Below are 27,622 nucleotides of genomic sequence, written 5' to 3' on the forward strand. Positions count from 1 at the left end.
CCATTAGAAACAAAAGGGGAAGGGGAAAGGGGAAGGGGAAAGGATAAGGGAAAGGGAAAGGGAAAGGGAAAGGGAAAGGGAAAGGGAAAGGGAAAGGGAAAGGGAAAGGGGGAAGATTCACAGCCTCACTGGGCTTCACCCCCTTCCACCGAGGGAGGAGATAACAGGTCAGAAAAAAAAAATGGGAAAAAAAAAAGAAGGAAAAGAAGAAATAAAAACGGGGAGGGAGGAAGTATGGAGAGGAAAAAAGACAAGAGAAAAAGGCAAAACATAACAAACCAGGTGCCCCTCCCCAAACACTCGCAGATGCCCGGTGCGAAGGATGGGTTCCGTGCCCGTACTCACATCGCGGAAGATGCGCAGCCCCGCTCCCCGCTCCGCCGCCATCCGCCCGCCTCAGCCGCCTCAGCGCCCGCCCGGGGCCGGGCCGGGGTCCCTGCGGGGGCCGGGCCGGGGTCCCTGCGGGGGCCGAGCCGCCCGCCCGGCCCGCCCGGCCCCGGGAGCCCGCCTCAGCGAGGGCAGGACCAGGAGCAGGGCCGGCCGTGCCGTGAGGGGCACACACTCCCTGTTGCATCCTTAGGGCGGGCTCTGGCGACACTTGCGTTGTCTCCATGAAGGAAACTTGCGGTCTGTCAGGACACGTGTGCACCGTCGTTTTGGCTGCCTCCCCCTTCAGCACAGTCACTCTGGGAAGATGTTTCCCAGGAAAGCCACGAAAGCCCGTTCCGAAGATGGGCCATAAGAGATAAGGTGTAAGGTGAGGCAGTGCAGGGGTGACGGGCGGCTCTGCGTTCCACACCGCGCTGCGGGCACCGCCAGCAGCTGCGCTCCCCAAAAGCCTCGGGCATGATAATAAGATGATGCTTGTATATAATATATCCCTGAAAGTGTCCCGGCCAAAAACCAGGGGCTGCAGGGACGTGTAGCGCCGGTGCTCTGCGGGGAAGCAAGCGGGGAGCAGGGGACGGGGCAGGAGCGGGCCCGGCGGGGTCAGGGCAGGGAGGAGGAGGAGGGTCCGGGGTCAGGGAGGGGAAGGCAGCTCTGAGGGTAGATGCCCCAGCTCCTGCACATCCGAGCCAAGGAGGAGTTGTCGCATGGAAATCCAAGGAGGAGTTCTCGCATGGAAATCCTGTAACAGCGGCTGTGACTGTGCTCCCACCACGGGCAGACGGCATTGCCATTTTACATCATGTGTTACAGCAGTGGGATAGATTATATACTGCTGCTAGTGATCACTATATCAATAATATGCTTCTAAACAAATACTAGAGTGAAGTTTTTGTTTTAAAACACTTTCATGGATGAAAAGCCTCAGCCGTGGTGTGACTTGAAAGTTTCTGCTTCTCTCACCTCCCTTTCAACATTTCAGAGGAAAACCTGAGAGATGGAAGAGAGAACTGTCCAATTGGAAAGACAAGGCATTTCACAGGGTGAGCAATTTTTATCTTAATTCATAAAGATGGCTTTAAAAAAGAGATGGAAAGATCATCTCAGGCTATTTTTGCTTTTTAATAATACTGAAAAGCTTTTATTTAATCTGATTTTTATGATGATAATATGGGAATATATTTTTTTCCAGAGAGAGGAAAGAAGAAGAAATTCCAAAGGTAGTCTCAAGAGCCAGGGGGGTGAGTAGAAATAAGAACAAGTTTCTTTAGACTATAGAGAGGCTTGATTTTTTAAACTTTTACAGCAACAACATTAATAATTTACATATTTAATTTTTTTTACTAATTTCTATCTATAAAAAGACCTTTGATGAAGACCCAGTATCTTTCCTTTTTTATTAGCCTTAACATTCACCAAGAATATTTTGTTTGTCTAGAGGAACCTTCCTTCAAAATTGTAAGAAAAAATATTGTGCCATCTTGATATTTTTAGGGTAAAAATGAAAACATAAGAATCAAAAATGTCTCACAGGACTTTTATTACATGAGAAAGTTGTGAGTAGAGTATATGTGAAACTTACTGATGATAGTTTTTGTACTGCTTTAAAATTACCTGAAGCAATACCTCAATTTTTACACCATAAGCAGAACCAGAGCTCTGAATTTTACTGGGAGGATAATGGCTTTGTGACCTGCCCAGGTGAGGTTAGCAAAGGTCAGCACTCAGTGACATGCTCCCCTCTGCAGCCACTGACCTGTGCTGCTCACCTCCTATTACAAGAAATAAAAGTTTTTCTGTATGTGTCTGAGGATAAAACCTAAAAGAGCCTGTTTTTTTCTTGCTGTGTATCAAATCATTACTTTTATTTGGAAACCAGGTACTTTACTAACATCTTTGCTCATGTGAAATGAATTGGTCAGCCAATGTGTAATGATTTTGCCCTTTCATCTGGGAAAAACAAACAAATTAAAGCTGGCAGCAAGAGCTACCTTCCACTTACTGTGCAGTGGACTGTGATGTGCAAGAGCCATCAGCGCTGAGATAGATAAACAGCAAAACTTCCTTTTTACTGAGGAAATGCAAGCTGTCCAAGTGTCTAATTGAGTTACTGAGCCACTCCATGATTCCACTCTCTATGTGTGTGGCCTCTAACTGACAGGAAAAACACTTTGTAATGCTCTTGTCAAAATATAACCTTTCCAGCAGAAGAACAGCACTATTTGCACTTGGCTAAGGGAATGGATCTGCTTTATGGTCTTTTTTCTCTGCTGCAGGAGCTGACTGGTATGTATCCAAAGGGTTGAGTCAGTATTATACAGAGTCCCCCCTCAGCTTTCAAAACCTGTTGTTTTGTCATGGTTTAACCATCTGGTCTGGTGCTCTGTAGGACAACCCCAAACCAGCCTCTGGTTCAGGTACTCAAATGCTGCCCCTGTCGTTGCTCCCTCATAACTTTTCTTCATCATAAAGTAAAAATAGAGAAAATTCAGATTTAGTATGTTTGTTGCCATGGCTTGTGGGCAGAAACAGAGGAAGCAAAAGGCCACCTTTCTTTTCCTTCCCTTTGTGTCTCACACATGGACTCATCTGACCCAAGGGAGGATCCTGTATTTCTGCAGCTCGGTGTTCCTAGGAAGGACTCTGATGATGAAAAAGTAAGTCCTCTTCTATAACATATGGTAACTGTGCCAGTGACAGCAAGGGTGGATCTACAAAATCTCAGAAGGAATGTTGGTGTGCCTGGAAAACCATTAGGTCAGCCACCTCTACAGGAGGGTGTGGCTAGGTACAGCTCATCAGATGAAAATCATCCCAGCTCTGGGAACCTCATTGGGATCCCTCCTGGGACAAGGCCTGAGTCTGCTCCCATGGCTTTCCTGCCCTCCTCCTTTCCCCCTGGCCCCATGTCCACTTGGTGGTGCAAAGGGAAACCAGACACAGGCAGTGCTGGAGCCACAGGGCAGTTCAATGGCAGGCCAGTGCAGACAACAGGCATGAGCACCAGCAAGTGAGCCTGAAGGCTGCATGGATTGGAGCTCTTTCCTAAACCACCAGGAGAATAAATATAATGTAAAGCCATTGTCAGAAACTGATATGTTAGAGGTTAATGACTCAAAATAATCAGCCACTTGTGGAGGCAGCAGGGTGCTTTACTGAGGCAGGGTTTGCACCCCTGGCCAAGGGGAGGAGGGAGGGTAAAGGGGCACCCAGCAGCAACTGTGGCTCATGTTGAGAAAAAGCCTGCTGTGCAACTGGATAGATAAGGCAGATATTTACTCATAAGATCTAAGAAAAAGAATTAAGTAGAGGATCAAGGCATAAGGGTCAGAAGAAAAACAATGTGAAAGCACAGTGTACTTTTATTCTTTATATTTGCAACATTCCCACAAATAAAAAAAAGGTAGAAGAAAACTGCTATTGTTAGTCTGCAGCTAAAATGATTTAATAATGTCCTTGTTCTGGTCAGGACAGGGTTAATTTTTTGCAGTAGCTGGGAGCAGGCATGGCTAGGGCACTGAGGTTTTTCTGAGCCACCTCATGCCATTGCTGGGGAAAGTGACACTCTCTTTTTCAAGGAGAGGGGATTCCTTCATATTGAGAAAACATAGTGTATTCTATTACTGGGGCTTTTTTCCTCCGTGTGAGTAGTTTCTTTTCTTATAATCTCTGTCATTAGTATTGTTGCTGTTTCTGCTCATTTTCTTATCTCATCTCTTTTTCCAGTAAATTGTTCTTACCTTAACCCATGACCTTTGCCTTTTGTGCTTTCAATTCTCAATGCCACCCCAGTGAATTGGGAAGGGGAAGGGAGGAAGGGCAAAGGGGAATGGGTGTGTGGTTTTGGAGAGCCTTGGAGGGGACAGTAAATTGGAAGTACTGTTTCCAAACCTGACAGATATTAATCCAGACCCAAAGAAGTTCAGTTCATGCTACCTGCCATGCTCAGGTATAAGCAATAGTCCTGAGCAGTCCATCCATCCCTGCTCTGTTCCCCCTAAGAGGGAGAATCATAAGGTTATTTGTATTGCAAAGCTAGTCACTCATTGTTCATCAGGCCTGGAAGAACAGTTTCCCACACAGCTGAAGATGGGGAATGAGGGTCCCAAAAAGAGTTAATTCCAGTCTTCAGGGTCCTGGTTCTTTAAGAGCTCAGAAGGAGCCATTGACTACAGAGTACTTTTAGGTAGGAGTCTGGTTAATTTATTCAAAGTCTTGAGGCTGGTTGAAGTGTGTAAATAACTACAGTTTCTTCCATGTGTATGTGCCCTCCTGCCAAATGGCAACCTATATGTAACTTATTTTGTTACTGTGGCTGTCACTGAGAAAAAGTGACAAAAAAGGCCAAAAGCCTTGTGCCTCATTCCTGGGAAATGAGGCACAAGAAATGAGCACATACACACTGATAACAGACAGTACAGCAATCTGGGAGAGTGTCTGAGACCTGTGACACGGAGTCCTGGTTTTCACTTTGGCAAAACCTCCGTGCCTGAGCTCTGCTTTAGGTGTCCAAATATTTAACTATGTGTTGGCCATTGTCCTTCCTGTTCAACTGGCTTTAACTGTATGAATCCAATAAAAAGATCATGGATCTGATAAGATTATCTCAAACTCATTTCTGTAGCTAGATTTGAGATTTTTTTAAAAGAAAAACTGTATTATTCCAATAGTTTTTTGAACTGAAGAATTTTCTCCCTACCTCCCTACCTTTCCCAGGCCGATCCTCAGATATATATCTCCCATGAAACAGTACCTCATGAGATGATTCCAGCTCTTTCCTTTGCTTTTCAGTTTGAAAATCCTTGTCAGTTGTTGAAATTCTGCTTTCTGAAATGACCTCCTGGCTTACAGCAATTCAGTAATTTCACCTCTTGCAGCCATGCTGACAGCTCAGAACATGCAGGCAAGCCCCTCTCCCCAGCCTGGCCGTGCTCACAGCCTAGTGGAACATCTCCTGCTGCTTCCTACCTCAGGGAAAGCAAAGGGCTCTTCAAGGCCTTTTGGACTGATGTTTTGATCATATTGCTACAACTGTAGATGAGACTCTGTCTTGCTTTCAGTGGAACTTTGGGGGGGAGCTGAATTCTTGCAGAAAGAGCAAACATGTCACCATCTATTTTAGAAAAAGTCTCTAGCAATTTTATATTGCCAGAGAATTCAGTGCCAAGTACTGTCTCCTCTCCAGCTGTTATTGTGCTCAGTCCTAGGCTAAGGAGAAAAATGCAAATAAATGTAAAAGCAGGAAAGAGAGATGTGATTTTATCTGTTCTTGATTTTAACAATAATTAATAGTTAAATATTTAATATAAGAATTAATAACTGTCTACTTGAAATAAGGAATCCCTTCTGCTATTTTACAGAACGAAAAGCATTAATCCAAACAGAGCATAACTTTGGAGACATTTCTATCCAAATGCAACTCTGCATGAGAAACTGAAATAATTTCTGGGTATGAATGTTGAAGTTTCAGCTTGCTTCTCAACATTGTGCTTATTTGGAGAAATTCTACTTAAAATACTCCCAGAGAATTTCTACTTACAGATGGGATTTGAGATGGAGCATAACAGTAAGTGATTTGGACAGACATATCCCACTAATCCCATTATTCTGGTGCCAGACTTGTGGGCCTGGTTCAATGCCCCAGTGCTAGCCCAACTCAAAGACAAGATTTTAGGATGTGTATTCTCTACCAAAGCCAAAACACAACCATAAAAGGATACAATAAATGACAGGACATTCTATGTGTTTCACTGAGAGAGGTTTTTTTTAACTTTCAGAGACTGATTGTACAAATCACTTACTTACTAGGATATTCCTTATAAATATTACTCCAGGCATAGCAAGAACAGTCATATGCATTTCCTAGTTACTTACATAAGGAAGGCTGTCAACTCAAATAAAATAATGTTAATTAAAGTTTCAGATCTTACTTTAAAAAAAACACAGGCTTCTGTGAGTCTCCTGTCCAAATCAGAGAACAGTTTAATGTAGCAAATTTTGAAAGACCAGTTTTTCATTTGAATGCTAATCAGGAATTCTGATTTACTACAGAACTGAATAATAAAGTTTTTACTACAGAACTGAATAATGAAGTTATTAGTTTTCTTCTCTTTGGATATAGATTAGATGACTAGATTTAGATATTTCTGGAGCATATCTATATCATCCATATCTATCTATAGATACATATCACTATTTAGATGACTTTATGTTTACATTTCCATCATTCTTCCATAAAGGGACCTCCCAAAATCCCTGACACTTGTGAAAATTATTGACAAACATGGCAGCACATAGACAGAAAGTAAGTATTTTTATTGCAGATGTTTCTAGAAATCTTAACCAGGGAATATCAGTCTGTTATACTGGATGCTTAACAGCTGCAAGACAAATGGCAAAACTCACTGGTGAATAATATCAATCACATAATTTTTGTTTAGAAGATCCATTACAGAGATGTAATGAAATTCCTCCTCCCTGCATAGTTTTTGATATACGTCTGCTTCTCTTTACCTCAAATAATGTTCTCAGTAGTTAAGGGACAATAAAAGCAAATATCCTGCAGACAGTACTCCTATACTGTCCAGTCCCTTGTGACATGCCTTCAGAGCAGTGAATCTGAAACCTACAAATCCATATCACTTACTGTATTGTGTCATGGAGTGCATTCATTGCCCTGTGGTTGTGCCATAAAATGGCTGTTTTCAAAAGGTCATCTGTATGTGACATCTAATTAGGGATTGTTCTCAAACTCCTTTGCTATTCAAAAATTGAAATTGGTTGTAAATTGAATTGTAGGATAGACAGGCTTTGTTGGTATTAAAGAATTTTAAGAAAATTAAGCTTAAGAAAATAGATAGTCAAAAGCCATTCTATAATGATTGTATCATTTGACTGAAAAGAATCTAAAATCACAAGATTCTGTTAGATCTCAAACAAAACTGATTATCTTGTTCAAAAGTAAATTCTGCTTTCAGTTATTTAATTCTAAATATATAGGCAGTTGTTTACTGTAAAGAAAAGATTTCAGCATTGTTGTTGGCTCAGAGAACACTGTCCTTCATGTATGAATCAGAGTTTTCTCACCAAAATAGGACATTTTTTACTCCACTCCAACTCTGAATTAATATTATACTCTATCTTAATTTTTATTTCTAATCTGTTCATGCTGGGCTGCCTCGTGCAGTTCTATATAACTACTGCATCTGTGCCATCTTGTGGTCTGCACAAAGCTTGTAATGATTTTTACTTTGGGAATTAATCAGAAGTGCAACAGCCAAGGGGGGATGGCACACCTGTATGCAGAGATCCAATTGCTCTGCTAAGGAGAGGATGCTTCACAGACAGACACATGCCCAAAACAATGTTTCAGGTCTGCAGGCTGCTGGTTGGCAGGCACAGAGAGCAAGGAATGCCAGGATGTCATTGTGGTAATGTCCAGAGCTCTTTTCATCTTCAAATTGTGTTTATTTCCTACCTGGAGTTTCAGTAACTCATAGCAAAACTATATATAAGATTTTCTATATGATCCTTCATTTTCCAACGCAGAGGATTTATAACCAACCCTCTGCCATTGCAATTCAGCTTCAGCTGTGGATCTGAATGTTGGCTGAAGTTCCTTATTGTGGGCTTGCTGCTCTTCTTGCCAGTCTTTTCCTTCTTTGCTTTCAGGAGCAGGAGGGTCCAAAAAGGGCCAGATAGATATGATTACAGTTTCACTTATGACCCCAGAGCTGAGGAATTGCTTGCTCTGATGTAGGACTGGCCTCTTAATCCCAGCATTAGCATACTGCTTTGAGAGCAGTCTCTTCCATTGAGAGATAAGTGGTTTTATTTAACTGTCATGCAATTTGGTATCCCTTTGGCTTCTGTATGTCCAGCTGCAAACAAGAAGTGCCTTTTGACTGCTCATGCTTTCTTTTTCCTGCTGCAGGATGGTGGTGCTCCAGGTGGCCCTTCCATATTTTTAGTAGCTGCTGTTCTAAAATTGCATATGCTTTTTCCCTTTAATGAGAGACAACCCTGCTTCCTGCTAGTTATTCTCCTCTCTATTTTCCAGACTAAACATATTCATGGCCACTTTATTTCCATGTCTTGCTGTGTCAGCTAAAAGTCCTTTTCCTTCCCTGAGGTTTGGTCTTGATAGCTTTACAGAGAATAATTATTTCTTCTTTCAGCAGAATCAATTCTGCTGAGCTAATTAAGTTAAACTTTTTAATGTTTCTCTCATTAAAAGAAGCAGTTAGCTCCTGTATCATGTCTGCTTCTGTGCACTGGTACTCATTTGCTTCTCTTTTTCAAAGTAAGGGACAAGGCTTTTATGCCACCTTCCAGAAAGGGCTCACCAGGAAAATGTCATTAATATGTCCTGACCTCTTTGCTGAAATTAGTGCAGAATCACAGAATGGGTCAGGTTGGAAAGGACCACAGTTGGTCACCTGGTCCAACCTCCCTGCTCAAGCAGGGCCATCCCAGAGCACCTGGCACTGGATTGTGTCCAGATGGTTCTTGGATATCTCCAGTGAGGGAGACTCTACCACATCTCTGGGCAATCTGTTCCAGAAAGGTCACCTGCACAGTATAGAATTTCTTCTTCATACTCAGGTGGAACTTCCTGTGCATCGTTTTTGGCCTGTTGCATCTTGTGCCCTGGCTTAGCACCACTGAGAAGAGCCTGGCTTCATCCTCTTGACATCCTCCCTTTAGATACTGATAGATATTGATGAAGACCCCACTCAGTTGTCTCTTCTCAAGGCTGAACAAGCCCAGCTCTCTCAGCTTTTCCTCATAAGTGAGGTGCTCCCATCCCCTCATCATCTTCATCCTCTGCTGGACCTGCTCCAGGAGCTCAGACAATACTTTTGTTTCTTTGAAAATAAATCCCTGGTTCATCATCTCTTCAAATGGTCCACTTGCAGTTTGCAACACAAATCTTATTGCAAGTCCAAGGGGCAAGATCTTACAACATATTTGATGAAAGATCATCACACTATTTTGACTCCATTCCCTAAGGTTCCCTAGATCCTCCTGAATGATATTGCAGCCTTCTGCTTTGTCACCTTATGCCAATATCAATTAAAAGTAACAAAGTAGATGAAAACTTTCTGTGTTTATTGTTTGTTTCTGCTCAGCACAGGAACTTGCTTTCTTAATGAGTTCACAGATGACTTGGCAGTGCTGTCAATTGGACTTGAGTCCAGAAGATTTTGATGTGTTTGTGCAGCCCTGAAAACTCTTCTGAAAGTGTCCGTGCTGAAGGGAAGGGGGAGGCATCCCCTTCCCTGCACTTGCTTGGTACTGAAGCCCTCCCTGGGGCATACACCTGCAGCCCAGGAGAGGATTTGCCCTGGAAGGAGGAAGGGAACTGCCTTGTAACACTGGCTGGGTAATGCAGCTCAGGGTCCAGGGCAGCACTGTGTTCATTTGGTGTGCAGCCCTGGAGCACCTGGCAGGAAAATCTTTCGGGAACATATCGGGTTCAACGGGGAGTAAGAGCAGAAGTGCTGGTACAGAAAATGACTAACCCACCCCAAACCCACAAGAGTCTCTACTACTAACCTCCTTCCAGCATACAGAAGATTTTCAACAGAATCAGTTTGTCATCTGTCTTGTTCCAAACTTCATGAATTTTTCATTTTTTTTGTGAGCTCCTTTACCATTTATCTAGCAGATATGGTCCCAAGTGACAGCACATTAAATGTTTTCCTGGAGTACAGATAGATGAGATCTGCATTTCCTATTCATATCTCTCAGCACATCAAAGAAGCTTGGTCTGGCTTGATCTACCATTGGTAAACACAAGCTGCCTTTGATGTCATTTTCTATTAACTTCTGTGAGCCAAAATTATAAGAGATGTGCAGTGTTTCTAATCAGAATTCAGAGTTCCCATGAGTCTCATTTTTTATTTTTATTTTTGTTCCCTTCACAGTTGCTTATACATTCATGAGTAGCAATGCAAGTGTAAATAAGTATACATATCATGTTCCTGAAAAGCGGGACATCAACAGCTGAGATTGCTGAACTCCATTAATCTACAGATCAGGTGCAGCACAAGCTACAGCCTTCAGAAATGCTGCTTCTCTGGAGAAGTCAGGGCAGGAATAGCTCATGCAAAGGGTCCAGATCTAGAGCTCTCCCCTGCCCAGCTGGGTGGCTTGGGCACAGCCATGGGCTGTCCTCTGACCACGGGGACAAGTGCTCTGCACACCGAGGGCCCTGCTATGGAGTCAGAACAGCATGTGGCTCTAAGGTTTTAATTTTCAGTACCTGACTCTTGTCTTAACTTTCATGGATCTGCTATTTTTCTCTTCTCATCTGGTGCAATTTTGCTGTAAAAAGCACACAAAATCCTAAAGGTTTTCACCTTTTAGCAAAATGAACCAAGCTGCCGGCACACTCTGGTTTCCCATTTGAACACAGATCTGCCAAGAGACAAACACTCCTCCTTCATTTTAGATTTTATATTTTACACTACAGCCTAATACTATATAACCAAAAGCTTTAGGTCATTTTCTCCAGTCTCTCTGAATTAAAGTGCTAGAACAGTATATTTTCAACAAACATGCCTTCTGATGGCTCTAAACCAGAATTAGTTGAATAGAGTAATAATATTTGAATAATCTTTCCAACTTTCCACATTAAAGTATTTACTCAGAACTAAAAAATACATTATCAAAGATGTTTGTGAATAATGATTTGACAGAAGTTTTAAAACATAAAAATAACATTGACAAATATTCTACCTTAACATGTAAAAGGGACAGAAAATATATGTGACTCTTTTTAGAAAACAGAGTTTATATTATTTATATTTTGGAGAATAAACATGATGGTTATATTAATTTTAACTCATTTTGAACTTATCACATTTAGATAAAAATCAAAATTGTCATATGATGAAACAGCATCAAGGTGGTTTTTATAACATTCTTCAATAACATTCTTCCTTGTTTTATTTGCATTGTCATTGCCAGTGAGTTTCTGACATGGAACACTTCAGAAATTCTGAATCTTGCCTAACAAGTCATTAAAACCAGAGTTTTAAAGCTGTGCAAAGCTAGTCTCCTATTTCCCTTTGCATGATATTCAGCAATTTTGTCTAATATTTAGAAAGCTGCAGTGCATGGAAGGAGGTTTACCAGTCACATCTGGCCCCCATCTTATCTTCTTTCCCTCCATTTTGTATTTCAATTCCTAAAATTCAAAGGGGGTGAACAGGTTAAATGAGAGCAGCAGAAATAAAATGCATGCATGTACAAACTCCATCTGCACAAAGAGCATTGCCCACACTAAGCCTTTCTCATGGATAAGAATTTGGGAATTAACAAGGGTTAGTAGCATTTGTTGTGTATTTGATTAAACCATGGAAGCTATTAACAGGATGATGCCCAAAGATACCTACTAATGGGCTATCAATTCCTGCAAGCCACAAATTAAAGCAGGGAAAGTGCTTAGAGAGAGAGAGAGAGAGAGACATGGGCAGTGTTTGCAGAAGCTGGCATGGTCTGTTGAACACTCCTGTCTGCTGAATAGCACTCTGTGTTTAACTGCAGCATCTTTAACAACTCAAAGCTGTTAGCTCTTGATTCTGTTTCTTAAGGTAGAAAGTGATTTATTTTCAGAAGAGATTACAAGGAGGTAGCTTTAATTTTGATGAGTTTGAGATGAAATCCTGTGGTGGATACAATGCATAAAAAATTAAAAATACAGCAGATTCCATAAATTCCCCATTTGTCTTTGATTTGTCAATATGATTATTCTTAGGCAATTCCAGTTTCTTGACTGAGTGAGGATTTAAAGTGTGAAACCTTTGTAGAGAGAATAACATTTATGGAGATGCGTAGCAGATGTAATTTTCCCCTTCTATTATTATTTTTGTAAATATTCACAGGAACCCAGCTGAGGTCTCTTTTATCTCTAAGAGACAAGATCTTCATAGCCCCAGGGTCTTGGTCCAGAGTAGTCTTTCTCTGCAGTTGCCTCTACAGTCATGTTATTCCCATGCCAGCTTCCTTCCCACAGACCTTCTTGCTTTGCACCTTGCAGAGCACTGGATGGTCCATCTGGGTCCTGGCTATCCCGCCTCCCTGCTCAGCAGACACAAATGGGGAACAGGAGTCTGCCTGTCCTGGGAGGTGGCATGCACTAGAGGAAAATCAGAGCTGAATTTAAGGATAGCTGGTGGATGAGTTAGGTAAATTCTCCCTCCCTGATTTGCAGCTCACACTCAAACATTCTGCACTGCTCTCCTAGCTTCTTGCACGTGGCAATAAAGTGGGTATTTATGACAGAGTCCTTGACTCAGCATAGCCTTAATTAACAGCTAAGATTTACCAGCCTTACTTGCTTGGTGTTGCCAACAATGAGGAACGCAAGGCAGTTAAACAGTAAACAGAAGTATTTATCAGATGGATCTCACTTGAAAAGGAAGCAAGTTATGTGTAAGACATGTCAAAGACACTAAAGCAGCCCTTAGTAAAGGAACATTACCACAGCCCCCTGCAGCCTGGGAATAACTCTTCAGCCAGCTCTGTACTATCTGGAGAAGGGGCAAAAGTACATCTGCAGAAGACCGAGCACCTGGAGAGGCTGTAGCCAGATCTTGTCTCACTGACCTGGTGAGGTTCCTGAGCTGCACAGAGTGTGTGCACCCTCTTCTCCTCCCACATGGGCAATATTTGCTACACAGGAGACATCTGCCCAGAATGTGCAGGTCTCCTCATTATAACCCCGGAGCACCTCAGCCCCTGCTGCTTCTCGTGCTGTCCTTTGGGGGAAAGCCACGCTGCCTGCAGTGTGCACACTGTCTAATTACACCTCCTTGCCAAAGGTCAGATTTTCATATGTGTGCTCAGTAATAAAAGCGTGCTAATCTCTGGCAAATAAGCCTTGATTCTCGTATTGGTATTTGTTTTACATTTTTTTTCCGTCCTTCAGAACGTTTGTTGCTTTTAGAATCAACCAAAACCACCCTGACAAATATTTGTCAGTAGTTTCCTCTGACAGTTTCCTACCCACAAATCTTTTGCTTCAGCTCCCTTTGGCCCTGCTGTGTCCTGCCTGTCTTGCAAGCTGAGCATTATTTTTTAGTTCTTTTCTTTGTGTTCGTGAAAATGGGCTTCCAGCTAAAGCAAATCTCCATCCAATTCAATTGTAAAAGCAGGCAGGGAAATTACACAACAGGTCTGCAATGCGACTCCATCCTCCCTCTAATTCCCTATTAACCTCAAGAGAACCAATTAATTTTTTTACCATGCTTCAAGTACATCCATTCTTTGGAAAGCTTTTTCTTGTTAATTGAGATACTGTCTATGTATTTTTCAACTTCAGGCCTTACTCCTCCCTCTTAATTTTTTTAGATAAGCTTCTTTTCTTAATCTACCCATTTCCCTCTGATCACCTCTTTAAAAGCAGAAGGGCCTCATTTAGCCAGCACTCACATCCAATATGAAAAACTAGATTAAAGCTGGGGTGTGCTGTAGGTTTATAGCACTTACCAGTATAGTTTGATATCAATATTTAACCCTTAGGCAACTTTCCATCTGTCAAATACATTAAGCTGCAGTGCCTGTCTTGTAATACACTTTTGTACTGACAGATGGAGTAAGAGACTCATGCCTAGAAACTGCGGTAGTGGTAGTGGTAGTGGTAGTGGTAGCGATGCAAGGGTCTGTCCAGCATTTGTACAATTGTGTCAGATGAACAGAGTATAGAAAACAAAGGATAAAGTTAAAAAGGTAAGAAATTTTAAAAGGTAAGAAATTTATTTTAATTTCTCCTTTGGGAAATGAAGCTTCATTAAAAACTAAACTACCTGAAAAATGCACTGCTTTTCATGAATTTCTACGATGAAAAGAATTGAAAAGCATTTTAACAATGTCAGTGTGATTAATTTGGATCCTTTTCAGAATAAATTTTTTCATGATTGAAACTGAAACCTCTTTACTAGGTAATTATCTTAGGGTAATGCATTTCAAATTTCCTGAAACAGCATCTCTTCTAGAAACTGTCTTTTAAGAAACTATAAAAAGTTGATTTTCTTCTCATTCAGAATGAGCACAATTTTCAAGGAGTCAGAACTTCCCTACATATTATAACTGGAGTGATGTTATAACAAAAATAATTTGAGAGTCTCAGTGGATATGATAGGAAAATTTAGAAATTAATTCCAAGGATTATGAATTAGTACCTACGTGCTCCCATCACCTCTGCACATGTAAAATTTTGTGGGAAAGGTAGTGCCATGTTATTTTTTCTGTGTCTTTCCAGAAGAAAAGCCAAGTGCTCTTGATCTCTCCCTTACTCTTGCTGATGTCTTAATACTGATGTCAGTGTAGACCTATATTATTGTAAATGCTGATTGAACCTGACTGTGTCACCATGTTTAATGCTGGTGACCTTCAGGCCACCTCACAGAAATGCTGGTGTAAAATGCTAAATATGTACCACTGGAATACATTACTGGGACACACATCAGAGCTAGGTACTTCATTATTAATCTTACAACCCATGAGTCACTGCCATCATGTATATTGCCACCAGTCAAACCTTCTGCACCTGGAAATCTGCTGATTCTGGGAACTTTACTAGCAGGTCATGGGACAGAGTAAAACACTGGCTAGTTCTGCTGCCTATACACTTTTAACAAATGAGGTTAAAGCTTTGCTTTGTTTCCAAAATAAGCAAATTCAAGCAAGCCTATAGAGAAGAAGGGTGTGATTAGTTGCTGATGATACTTGCACAAATTTCAGTTGTGTTAGCACATCTCCATTTACACTACAGCCACAGGTTTAGACAATTACCTTTTAATTATCAAGATGGTAACTGTTTATTCATTTTCACTATATATCAATTAACAGTAATAATGGGAACTGAGTTCTTATTGGACATTGTCTCTCTCTTTAACTCAGTGATCCTTTCCTTCTGCTCACTTTACTGACAATGTAACTCACATGAGGAAACAACAGCATAATGGAGAGTGCTGCCTATGAAATTGTCCCAAGCTAGCTACATTGGTTGGTAGCTGTAGTGGTTTCAAACTTATAGGTCTAAATGCAAGTTTTTGCTTTGGTTTTGTACTTCAGAAATAGGAATCAGAAGTATCCTTGGTACTTATGAAGTGGGTTTCCCTAATAAACTCTTTCTTCTCTTTCCCTCTTCTTCTTTCCCCCTTCCTTTCCCCAGGTTCCACTGACAAGTCCTTTGTCTACTTAGAAGACACTAGAAGAAGATTAATCTAACTAGTACTCATTAACAGCTCCATCTTTAGTTTGAAGGATGAAAGTGGTTCTTGATTGGGTAAGGAAGTGAGTATGAAGAAAGATCTTTGCATACAGAAGAAATGGTCTGAGGTTGGAACTGGGATAACCTCTACATCCAGGTACAAAAATGGCTGCATGTGCTGGTTTGGAAAAGTTAGCTTCAAAACTAGAGGGATGGGATTTCAATTCATCAGCAAAACCCCTTGGAGTTAAGTCACTGCATTTTTGAAATACTGAAATTTAGCAGAGGATGAGTTTGGCAGCTGTACAAACTTAAAAGAAAAGAACAAAAGAATTTATACTTCCTTGTTGTACAGACAATTTTGCCATCAAAGCAGGCAAGAGATTTTGATTCCTCTCTTTACTTCCCTTTTGTGTGTATCTTGGAGGAACTAAAGTTTATAGTCTCTCAAACTGTACATCAATGCTGAAAAAAACCCCCATGGATTGGATGGTTTGGCAGAGGTTCTGAAAAAAAAATCAGTGGAAAGGAATTTGATGCACATTTGTTGGCATAGCAGTGAATATTAACAGAATTATGCATAGAAATATCCTCTGTGAGCAGGGAAACAGCATTAAGACACTCTGTTTCCCTCAGGACTTCATACTTAATCAGGGGCAAAATTACAGAAATATTCATTTTCTCCTTTGCTAAGGTTATGAGCAGGGTGCAGCAATCCTCACCGTATGGCACTCTTGTGAGACATGTTCTTCCCATCATTTCTGACTAAGCAGCTCCTGAATTCTCTCCTGTTTGTGGTCTCAAAATTCTGATCTCTTGTAGGCTTCAGGTGTACTTAGAAATTATAAACACATTATAAATACATGCTGAGTATTCTGAGTATTTCTCAATAGAGAAAAGCCCACTCTCTTGTATTTTTCTCTGTGGCTTCCCTTTCCAATGCCCTCTAGCAGAAAGAATAAAGCTTAGTAATTTATTTTTGGCAAGCAGCAAAGGGAACATTCCAAGTGCTGAATAACCTGAACTAATCAGATTATTTTAAGTATAAATGGCAAGAGAATCTAGATAAAACACAAGCACTTCTTTTATTGGATGGCTGTATTTGCACTGCTCTTTCTCTTAGGCTCTTCAGCCCTAAGTATTCCTACTGCCTTTTCCTTGAGTCCCTGGGCCTCAAGCTGGCTGTTTAAAGCTATACAGGTTATAAAGAGCTATAATTTTGCTAAATTATATCCATTTAAAGGGGGTAAACTTGCTAAGAAATACCTGGAGATGGGCAAAAGACAGATAGTTTTCATCAAGGTCTCACTCTTGGCCAAAATCTCTCTGGGTAATGCAATTAGAGTTGCTAATTCCTGAGGGTTTCCCAAGAGGGAACCTGGCCTAATTCAGGAACTGACGGAGCTGCACCCGCAGAGCCAAGTGGGAGGGAGTCTCACCTGCTGCAGTGTGTGCATCCATCCAACTGCCTGCCTGAAGCCAGCACAGAGCTGGGCCCATGCAGGGTACTGTAGTCTGTGCAATTTGCACTTCTTTCTCTGGAGTTATTTGCATTTTCCTTCTCCTAAGGGAAGGAAGGAAGCTAAGGGAATTCACAATGGACATATTTTCAGTGGTCTCAGAAGAGACTCCCACTCCCATGTCGCTGGGCAGTGAGAGTTCCATAAAGGATGAGTATTTGACAGGGTCCTGGGCTCCTATTGTATATCATACAGATAAAACCAACAGTTTATTATAAAGGGCAAAGATTAATAATATGCTCTCTAGGAAAATCTGATTGTCATGCTGGTATTCTGAACATGAGGCAAGGACAGACAATATACATTATTACGGGGTCATGATGGCCCTAAGCAGATTAGTTTCACTTTGAAATCTCTCTTAAAAGATACGTGGCATCTTTAGATTGACTGGCTTGTAACATTTTTAAAGGAGCCTTACTGCATGCTGAAGAGAGCTGCCAAAGAGATGTCCTTCAAATATATCTTTTGATTTTTGTGCAATTGTTAAACAAGTGTTTTTCCAGAAGCTGGCCTGTGTTGGCTGCCTAATAAAAGCTCAGGAAGTAAAAAAAAAAAGAAGAATTTTCTGTTTTATTTTTAACCTTTCTCATTCCTTAATTAAAATCTTAATAATGATACAGTCCTTATTTTCTTTACTTTTTTTTTTATAATTTTTTTGGTTACCTAGGTTGAAAAGTGATGTCTGAAGTAAGCACCAGGAATAATCCCTTTGTGGCAGCTCCCCTTTCCTGAAGCTGCATAAGCCATGCAGACTCTCTAGCACATACTAGTTTTGGTCTCCTCTGCAGTTAAACAGGACTGTTTCAGTTCTGCAAAAACAGAACTGCTTCAGTTCAGAAGCCTGATAAGATTATTTCCTTTACAGGGGCTTCTTCTGTCTTAAAGTCATGTTCATTCTTTTAATTTTGAATTATGCTGCTGCAGAAATACAGGAAATAAAAAATAACCACTGTGGTAGCAATATTACCCATGCTAGTACAGTGTATGTTTAATTCCAAAAAGTCTGAAAATGGAGGATCATGTTTATGTGATAATCTGTATCTTAAAGCAGAGGACTTAATGCTGTACTGGCCATATATGCCAACAATGAGGAAGAGCCAAAAAATTTACCCATGTACCCATGTCCTGAGTTCCCCTAAAAGCAAAGATGTGTTAGAGACAGGCTGCTTGCCTTCCCTCAGTGTGGTTCTCCTCTCCTCTCCCCTCTCCTCCCCTCCTCTCTCTTCCCCTATTCTCTTGCTATGGTTTCCTCTTGCTTGAGCTCTGAGAAAGAAGAAATCTCTTGGCTGTGTAGTTTTCCTCCCCAGCTGACCAATTTTCTCTTCTTTTGCCCTCATGCTAAGGGCAGAGATGCTGTTGCAGACACAGTGGAGATCTCTTGCAGATCCCTGTGCTGCATCTGCAAGTATTTGCCACCAGCAGCGCAATTCCATCACTCTCCCCCAGGACAGCAGGCACAGCAGACCCTGCGGCCACACTGATCATTTCCCTCCTGTTGTGTTGCTTTGAAATCACAGCTTCCCTCTTCAACTTTGTTTCCAAACCACAGAGATGGTTACAGTCTGTGGGAGGGCAGGAAACATGGGGAAATATTCTGGGGCTTTTTACATGTACTTTGTTCTGAACTAAATGCTGAGATGAAGAGGACCTGTTCAGCATCCACTCAAATGTGCTGTACATCCACCACCAGCCACAGGTGACCTACTCCAGACTCATCTTAACAAACTATTTCGAACCAGCTGGTTTTATGTTAACAAAAGGAAATACAGGCTAAAAATGTGAATCTACTTTCTTAGGAGTTCTGGGTGAGCTGTGAATCCCACAGCTGTTTCCAGGGGTGGCAAGCACAGCCTTTTCACATTCCCAAAGGAAGGAGAGCTTCCTGTGCTCTGAAAATAACCTCATCAAAATTTTGCACATCAAAGCATATAATAAAGATACTGGGTGCTTTTGTTAAAAAGAAAAAAAAAAAAGGAAAAATAGAACACTTCTCTTTAAAGCTCTCCTTTTGCTGAAGTTTCTCTCTCCTGTGTGTTTCCTTGGGACTTGTCATTATTTCCCACCATCAATCAATCATACTCCCCAGTGAATCAGCTCATCCACTCATCTTCACCTCCCTGCAATTTCCCAACGAGGTTAGAAACAGCAAATTGCTGTAATGTTAAGTAATAAACCCCAACCTTTTTATGACTTGGCTGTTGCTTATTTTTCTCTAGTGGATACCAATAAAATAGAAAGAGCTCCCTTGAGCAGCACATCTGAGAAGCTGGAATGCTTTTAAGTGCGACAGGTTAGAAGAGGTCTTCAGAGACAATCTCTGGTACTCTCTAAAATGAACTCCTTGAGGAAATCCTAAATAATTCTGCATAATTAGAAACCTTGTAATTGGATGCAGAAGAGTTACAACTACTTTATCACCTCTGTTGAAGCAGCCTTCTGTTACACAGAAGGCTAAGTAAGCCTGACTGCTTCTGTGTCTCCTATTCTGCATATGCAAAATCTCTGATGCCAAAGAGGATAATTTCTTCTACAGCTACTGTAATGTCCTATTGAATCAGATCAAGTTTTCAGCTATGTAACTACTTGTGGTATAGAATTTTATTAATCTCCCTCCTCCAGTTTGTTACCTGTTTAGAGAAATAATTCCTAATGATGGGGCAATAACCTGAAGAAGAGGCAGGGAGGGGAGTCAGGTAACATGGCCCTTAACCTTCTCCTGGTCCATCCTTCTTTAGGCTCTTCCAGCATGCACATGGATTCAGACACAGTGCGTGAAGCCCCACACACAACACAGTCCCCAGATCTAGATAAGGGTTGGATCCAGCCCTGTTTGTGTTTGAATACATTTCTTCCTCATTTCTCTGCTACAAATTTCTCACAATATATTTTCTGGCTCAGTACATATACCATGATCATCATGTTTGTGGACAGCAAAGTAAAAATATATTCTGATTAAATATTTTCTGTATGCTATCTGAAAGATACACATTGCAAGTAAAGTCTTCTGAGAACATGAAGAACATATATGGGAGTAGTCATCATGGACTTGCCAAAGGAAAATCCTGCCTGAGCAACTCCATTACCTTGAATAGACTCAATTTATAATTTCTGAAATAAAGTAATAACAACAAAGATGGGAAAGGGCTACTTAAACATAAATAAGTAAAGCGGTATTAAAAAATCAAGACAATAAAAAAAAATGCTTTGTGGATTCCAAATGTCAGTGCAATTAATTGTTCCTCAATTTGGTGTGTCTCTAAAGGGTAAGTTTACAAAAAGCTTCCTCGTATCTCTTGAGAAGTGTCCTGGGTTAAGGTCAGTTCCTACTGGGATCGACTTTATCACAACAAACTAAGTTTATCATCAGATGTCTTAATTCTGAAGCAATCTTCAAAGGTATTGCCTAAGAAATGTAGTCTGCCTTCTGCCCAGCAAATGGAGGAGTGGAGGAGTAGTGACCAATGAAGTAACATGAGGCATCTGAAGGGCTGAAAGTTTAAAGTGCATGACAACTTTTAAAGAAAGGGGAAACTAGGAAACGATAAGGTGAAATCATAAAGACTAAAGGTGTTACAGAGACCCAAGATACACAATCGTTGCTCTCAACAGAAACTCAACACCTCACATGCAGTTTTCTTGCCAGTTTTCTGATTTCTTTAAAGAACTGCTTCATTAGACTCTTCATGAGATGAAAGAAAGAAAGAAAGAAAGAAAGAAAGAAAGAAAGAAAGAAAGAAAGAAAGAAAGAAAGAAAGAAAGAAAGAAAGAAAGAAAGAAAGAAAGAACATAGCTACTGCAAAACAAATCAACCACAAAAACATGAAAACCCCAAATAACTTTTTAATGCTATGGATTCAAATAAGAAAGATGTGATTCTTTTTTTACACTTGTCAACCTCTGTTAGCATAATAACCATGCGTAAGTGAGAAAGTAGTTTGTATTTGTAACACAGTTTTCCCTGGAATTAGCCAATTAAATTACACTGCTCATAGTTTAAACCCATCTGGAAATTAGGCACCACGCAGCCGCTCACTTGAAGCCCCTTCTCTCCCCTCAGCCCAGTGGAATGGGGAGGAGAATCACAGCAAAGCTTGCAGGTTGCAATAAAAACAGTTTAAGAATCAAAACCAAAGTAAAACACAGTAATAGTGGTAAATTATAGTAATCATGACAATAAAAAGGGAAGAACAAATGATGCACAGTACAATTGCTCACCATTCAGTGATGTCAGATCCCCCTTCCTGAACCCTGACTGGTCCCCCCTTCTGTGTAACTCCCCCAGTTCATATACTGGGCATGATGTTCTCTGGTGTGGAATATCCCTTTGGTCAGTTCAAGTCACCTGGCTATGCTCCTTCCCATTTTCTTTTGCATACCTTGTCTCTGGCAGAGCATAAGACAAAAAAAAACCCAAAACCCAAAAAATCCCAACCCAACCAACCAAAAAAAAAACCTCACAAACCAGCACTAAATGCCTCCTCCCCCCCAAAAAACCACCAAACAAACACCCCACCAAACAAACAAACCACAAAATCCCAAACCAAAATCCCATTAACTAAATCAAAGTCCTTGACTTAAATAAACATAATTTAGCAAGAACCAAAACTGTGTTATCAACACCATTCTCATTCCAAATCCAAAACACAGCACTGTAACAGCTTCTGAAAAGGAATTAATTCTATCCCAGCTAAAATCAGGACAGTTACCTATATTGAACCAAGTCTTCACAGTCTGGGATTTCTGCACATTGCATGTCAGTGCTCCTCAGCATAGGTCCTTAGGGACAGCAGGGGCAGTTTGTCCATGGATTCAGAATGGAGGTAATTTATGCCTCTGTCATTACTGGTGTGCATGTCTATCCTTTGAGGAGATCTTTCTAGATCTAGATGAAGGAAATTCCTAACATCTGATTTTGTGGGGCCATAAAGGCTTCCCCTGGAATCCAGCAGTTCTCTTCTGGCACCTTAGGTCAAGGTATGTGATACAGAAAAAGTCTGTAGCTTCACAGGCACTATATCCTTTTTCTTACAATTGCAATAAGTCATTGTGGAATGGAAAGGGTCATACAGAGGTGCCATGGTCATGCCAGAGTCTTACTCCAGCCATGTTAATTCCTACAGAGCATATAGTGTGTCAGAGACTATCATCAAAGTCCATATATTGGGTACACTTGGTTGCTTTCTGTACTGAAGGATAACATTAGCATCACGCACTGTAACTACTTGCTCAAGTTATTAAGTATCACATACACTCAACTCCAAATGATTTTTGTCTATTTATTTCTAGTCAAATAATTATTTTATGGATATTTTTGTGCACTGTATAGGGAGTGAGGTAGAATTTACACTTTAAAATGCATGAATTTCATAGCAAAACTTTTCAATAGTTTTGTATGTCTTGATAGATGTGAGACTATTCTGGAAGATCTTGATGTGTAAAGAAGAAAATTAGGAATACTTCACATTAAGGCAAATTTTTTCTCGAGTGATATGGAGTTTCATTCAAAATTCATTAAAAATTGTGCATAATAGGTCTTCAATATTTCCTTCACTCTTAAATGATTCCTCTATTGTTTGACAAATATCAGTAACACACATAATGAAGAATTAAACTAAATTTAAAAAAAAAATCTTATTCAGTCATCCAGTTTCCAGTAAGGAATATTATGGTGGTGCTGCTCTAGGGACAGAATGGCATCTCAGCTGGTCCTGGATTAGTACTGGTGCTTGCTGCCCATCTGACAGTAAAGTGATAAAGCAGCAACAGCTGATGAGAGGCATGAAGAAAGTAATTTGAAGAGATCTGCATGCCTGAAGCAACTGGTGTAACTGCTTGATAATACACACCTGCTACTCCATGGCCATAGGCAGAATGCCAGGAAGAAGGCAGAGGAGGAAGGGAAACAGGGCTGAACCTCCCACTGTTATTGACTGGAAACAGAATAAAGGATGATAAGTGTTACCACTGGGACCATACAGAATGACAAAGCTAATAGCTTTCTAAACATAGAGCAGTGTAAGGTGTTTATATATTAAAAAATGTTTCATGAAGCAACACAAACAACATTGAAAGAGAGATTTCAGAATATGCTAATAAAATTGTGAAAAATAGGAAGAAAATTTTGGGAACTCTTCCTGTTGCGCAAACTTACTTTAAAAAAATCATCTTTACATCTCTTAAGATAAAAAAAAAAAAGTACCCACAAAAGTAGAAATATGTATAATAGGAAAAGAAATATCTGTTTTTTATCCCAGTTTTGGTACTAGTTTCCTGTATTTAACCCTTTTATTTGTGATCACAAGAAGTGTGAATAAAGCAAACATTGTTCAATGTTTTACAAATTAGTTAAATGTTGTAGAAAGCTTTTATTGTGCTCTTTCAATGAAGAAGAAATTCTCTGGTCAAGTCAGGACTTCTACAAATGATATCAAGCCCCCCAAGATTTGAGTAGCTCAAGATTTGAATCAAACTTTGCAATTTGTTTTTTGGTTGTTTCCCAGTAGCTCTAGCTGGACAGTTATGATTAAGCAATTGCATTGCGAATGTTGTATGCTTGGCTAATCTTTTGTTTTAAGAAAAAAGGAAGACAATCCCAAGATGAATGGGCTGTCTGGATGAGAGCCACCAGGAGTGAAGTCAGCAGAACTCAGCAGTAACTGGGGGAAAGACAATTCTGGCTGTGACAGATTGTGACCATTGACTCATTGACCACCTACTTAAAGCAGATCCCAGACTCAACTGGAGGGAAGAACTGCACGTGCAGATTAATTAGCATGAGGAGCAAGAGATACAACTAATAGGAATTTGAGTACTAATTAGTAAAATAAATATGTATTCTGTAACCAGTGAGTGCTGATGCCTTTGTTTGTTAAAATGCATAGTCTTGATAATAAGGGAGCCAGCCTTTTTGGGTTATCTCCCTACACTGTGCAAACCAGAATAAAAAATTGAAATTCCTCAACTTGGTGTGTGAATTGGGGCTGCATATCAGGGAATAAGGAGCACGACACAATGGTTCACATCAACATTTCTGTTATTGTGGGAGCAATAATGGGGAATGACTCCATTTGGAGGCTGAGAACTTCTTCCTGAGCTTTGATATGCTGCTGATGTGTTTATTTTCTAAAGCAACACCTGGGTTTGCAGACTGTCTGTTTTGCCTGATGACTTGGAAAGCACTCTAGAGCAGATTCATTCAAAGGAACTATATGCTTGATTTACAGTACACATATTTTATAAAGGCAATTTTAAGTGCTTCAAGGGACAGCTGGAGGCAATATATCCAACATAAAATGCTTATACAGTGTTTTGAGAATGGAAAGTACACAAGAGCCAGACAGTTGAAAAAAAATATTGTGCCCAGTGAAAACTGGTAAAATTGAAATTGTTATAATAAAGATTAAGAAGCAATGGTATAGGTGGCTCAAACCTCCAAACAAACACATCCAGAAACAAACTCTAAATCCAGGTAAAGAACTGAAGAAGGGATGAGCTATAGAGCTTATCCATGGAAATTTCTGTATGCCTTCAGGTTTTGTGAATGTCTTTGCCTGAAAATGTCTACCAGTGACATGTCTACCTTTCCTCTGTGTTTAATAATGTTGTATGCAACTATTTACAACATTTCTTTGGAGTTTATGACGACAGTACCATCAAAGAGGGCAGACCAATATATCTACTTACATGACTAACACCTGTGTGCTGCTAAGTCTTTGAAAGATCAAGTTTGGAAACCTCCTTCTGATGTTATCTAATGATATAATTTGAACCAGGTTTACTAAATAACTTCAGTTTAAACACATGCTTTTGGGTATCAATATATGAGCATTTTTACTCAGTCTCAAAGTCAATAAATAGTTTCAACACATCTAAATATTTTCAACACAGCTATTTTTGTCTCTGTTGAACCCACTAAGAGGTACCATTTGGAAATATTTGTTTTCAAAAGTCCAAAATACCATGCACCTCAACTCCTACTTGCCTAAGCTGTGTGCCCTATAATAGAGATCTGCTCTCTACACAGGCCTTATATTTAGCAAACACCCTAATCTTAATTACTCTCTGCAAGGCTGTCTCTTCCAGCATCACAGGTTTCTTCTTCTTGTTATGGAAAAGCTGCCCTCGAGTGCAGGAAAGGGTGCACAGAGGTTGCCATGGATGAAACAGATTTGGGGTCAGAGGGAGCAGGCTCCTTCATGCACATACCTAGTTCCTCTACCCTGTTTCTCATCCTTCTTCTGTATAACTCCCCTCAAGTATGACTAGAAAGCATTTTTATGTTTACAGCATCTCTTGTGACTGGAGGAGAGGAGGAACAGAACCAAAAAGAACACACAGCCCTTTTTCATGTGATTCCCTATCAAGACTAACATCCTTTAAGTCCTTTCAGCCCTCTCCATCTCATCTGATCATTCATTTATTTGTATTCTACGTCTCTCTCCCCAGATGCTTGATACTGAGCACCTCTTACACGTTCCTGTGTGCCCACCAAGCCTGCTGAGGACTACTGAATGCTTCAAAAGAAAGACAGGACACTCCAAGCCTTGGGCAAAATCTTTGCTGCAAATTTAATGGATGGCTGTTATTGCAACTACATTGTGTCTCCAATCTCAGCTGCTGGAGTAGGGGTGCAGACACCAGAGCCAAGAAAAAACAGACAAGGAGTGGAGTTTCCAGTTCAGGAGGTGAGACCATTAAGAAGAGACTTTGCCAAGCCCAGTCATAATCTACATCTCCTTTAAACTACACAGTAGAGAAGAGCCAGGCTGTCTACTGAACTCTGATTTTGGGGGCTTCTAGTTAAAATGGTCTTTTGCCTGGGGCTAGGGTCATAAGAGTCAGAATGGGAGGCAAATTAGGCTTAAAATCATGTTTTCACCAGTGTTTAATAAAAAATGTGAATGTTCTCTCAGAGGATGTTTGCAACTCATCAGTTAGCCTAGCTTGAAACTATGAATGATAAATAATTTAGTAGATATGCTACAACAAGGATTATAAACATGCAAAGTGATATAAACAGTGCCTGATATAGGGAAACACTCAGATAAGCTCTGCCTTTGATTTTGGAAGCTGCGATTTTTTTAAATCCTCATGCTTCTACAAAGGCATAAACCCCTGCTATGTTCAATGTCTGCCAGTACCATACTGTGGTTTCTTAAATAAAGAAATAACAACAAAGATGAAGAAGGACTGCTGAAGCTTTGCTCAGTAAAAACCAATTATAAACCAAGAAAACATAAAGAAATTAATCTATAAGCTTTTTTTTTTCTTCTGATCTAAGACTGCTGTAACTGATGGCCTGATTTATACCCTCAAACTTAAATACATTTGTTTATCCAAGCTACAAACTTGATTGTCTGCTTCAGAGCTGACTTGAAGCTAACCTTAAAGCTGCTTAATAAAGCTTAGTAATAAAACTCAGTCAAATGTTACTGTGTTATTAAAACAGTCTCTGCATCTTGGGTTATCCTTTCATGCTAAATACTTTTACAAAATCACTGAACCAAAAATATTAGGTGAAACTGACCTCCAATCCATAACCTGCTAGGACTGTACCCTTGCTGAGGAAAAAGTGAAAATGCAGGCTACTTTTCTGTGCTTTGCAACTTAGTGAAAGATACCTTAAAAGCAAATATATGAAAGAGATAGATATATCTTTTACATATGGGATTGCAGATGTATCAAAGGGAATATGATAACTTGTTGAATATCAAACTATATTAAAAGACACAGATGTGTGGGAACTGATGAAAACATGACATTAAGGATGTGCTAGCATTTCCATTTACTTACAGCCCTCCCATTAAAAGTGCCCTGAGCATGGTATATATTTAGCTACAGTTCCTCTTTTAGTCACAAAGTGGAGGAGAATCTGGGTGTAAACAGCCTCAATAAACGACTTCACCAAGAGAATTTCCTGTTTCTCAGATATGCTTTTCTCATTGCATTTTGTTTCATGATACCCAAAATTCCTTTTGAAAATACACTTTCTAGATCTTAGTGCTCTCAAGAACTGCCTCAAGCATTCTCTTGCATGAAAATGAGGATTCCTAGTTTGTGGTCCTGGTAGAAGGAATTACTTGGCTAACATTTTGAGGTGCATCTAATGATTGCACTATGCAATTAAGGAGGGCACAATTAATTTAATACTTGGACTTTTTCCATAGCCTGCCATTTCCTAGGGCAACCAATGTTAGCCTAATCCTCAAGAGGAATTTTGCAACTTCCAAACTTCAGGCTATTCTGCATTACACCAATAGCCCCTGACTAAGGCATTTTTTGGGCAATAAAGCAGTAATTTCAGGGAATAAAAAACTGGCAGAAGTTTTTTCTCCCAACCAAAGGATGTCCTTGTCCAAGGAAGAATTCCTTGTGAGTCTTTCAGATTAATTAGCTTAATTTTTCCATTGCTGCAACAGGTGAAGGCAACTGTAGATAGATCAAGTATGCAGCTGTGTTTTTGCCTTATGTATATGGAAAGGCTTCTCATTTC

The 27,622-nt window shown here is 40.3% G+C and overlaps 1 protein-coding gene and 1 long non-coding RNA gene across 7 annotated transcripts in view; one reads left to right on the forward strand and one right to left on the reverse strand.

The window, feature by feature from the left end:
• The window catches only part of NECAB1 (N-terminal EF-hand calcium binding protein 1), a 55,803-nt gene extending 55,013 nt beyond the window's left edge, over nucleotides 1–790 (reverse strand). Inside the window, exon 1 of the mRNA XM_074555294.1 lies at nucleotides 346–790. Within this exon, the coding sequence (XP_074411395.1) occupies nucleotides 346–387 (42 nt within the window). The 5' untranslated portion in view covers nucleotides 388–790. The remainder of the gene's footprint in view (nucleotides 1–345) is intronic.
• Nucleotides 316–26,550, forward strand: LOC106629272 (uncharacterized). Of its 6 annotated transcripts, XR_012583272.1 has the most exons (7): nucleotides 316–757; nucleotides 1,370–1,430; nucleotides 1,580–1,628; nucleotides 2,987–3,044; nucleotides 5,748–5,953; nucleotides 15,572–15,685; nucleotides 25,576–26,550. It is a non-coding gene; the product is annotated as an uncharacterized LOC106629272 (long non-coding RNA). The 6 variants fall into 6 exon arrangements; XR_003382251.2 differs by lacking the exon at nucleotides 5,748–5,953; XR_012583271.1 differs by lacking the exon at nucleotides 25,576–26,550 and having other exon boundaries at nucleotides 15,572–25,526.
• Nucleotides 26,551–27,622: the final 1,072 nt, after the last annotated feature.

Source organism: Zonotrichia albicollis, chromosome 1 (assembly GCF_047830755.1).
Source record: "Zonotrichia albicollis isolate bZonAlb1 chromosome 1, bZonAlb1.hap1, whole genome shotgun sequence".
Classification (NCBI taxonomy): Eukaryota; Metazoa; Chordata; class Aves; order Passeriformes; family Passerellidae; genus Zonotrichia; species Zonotrichia albicollis.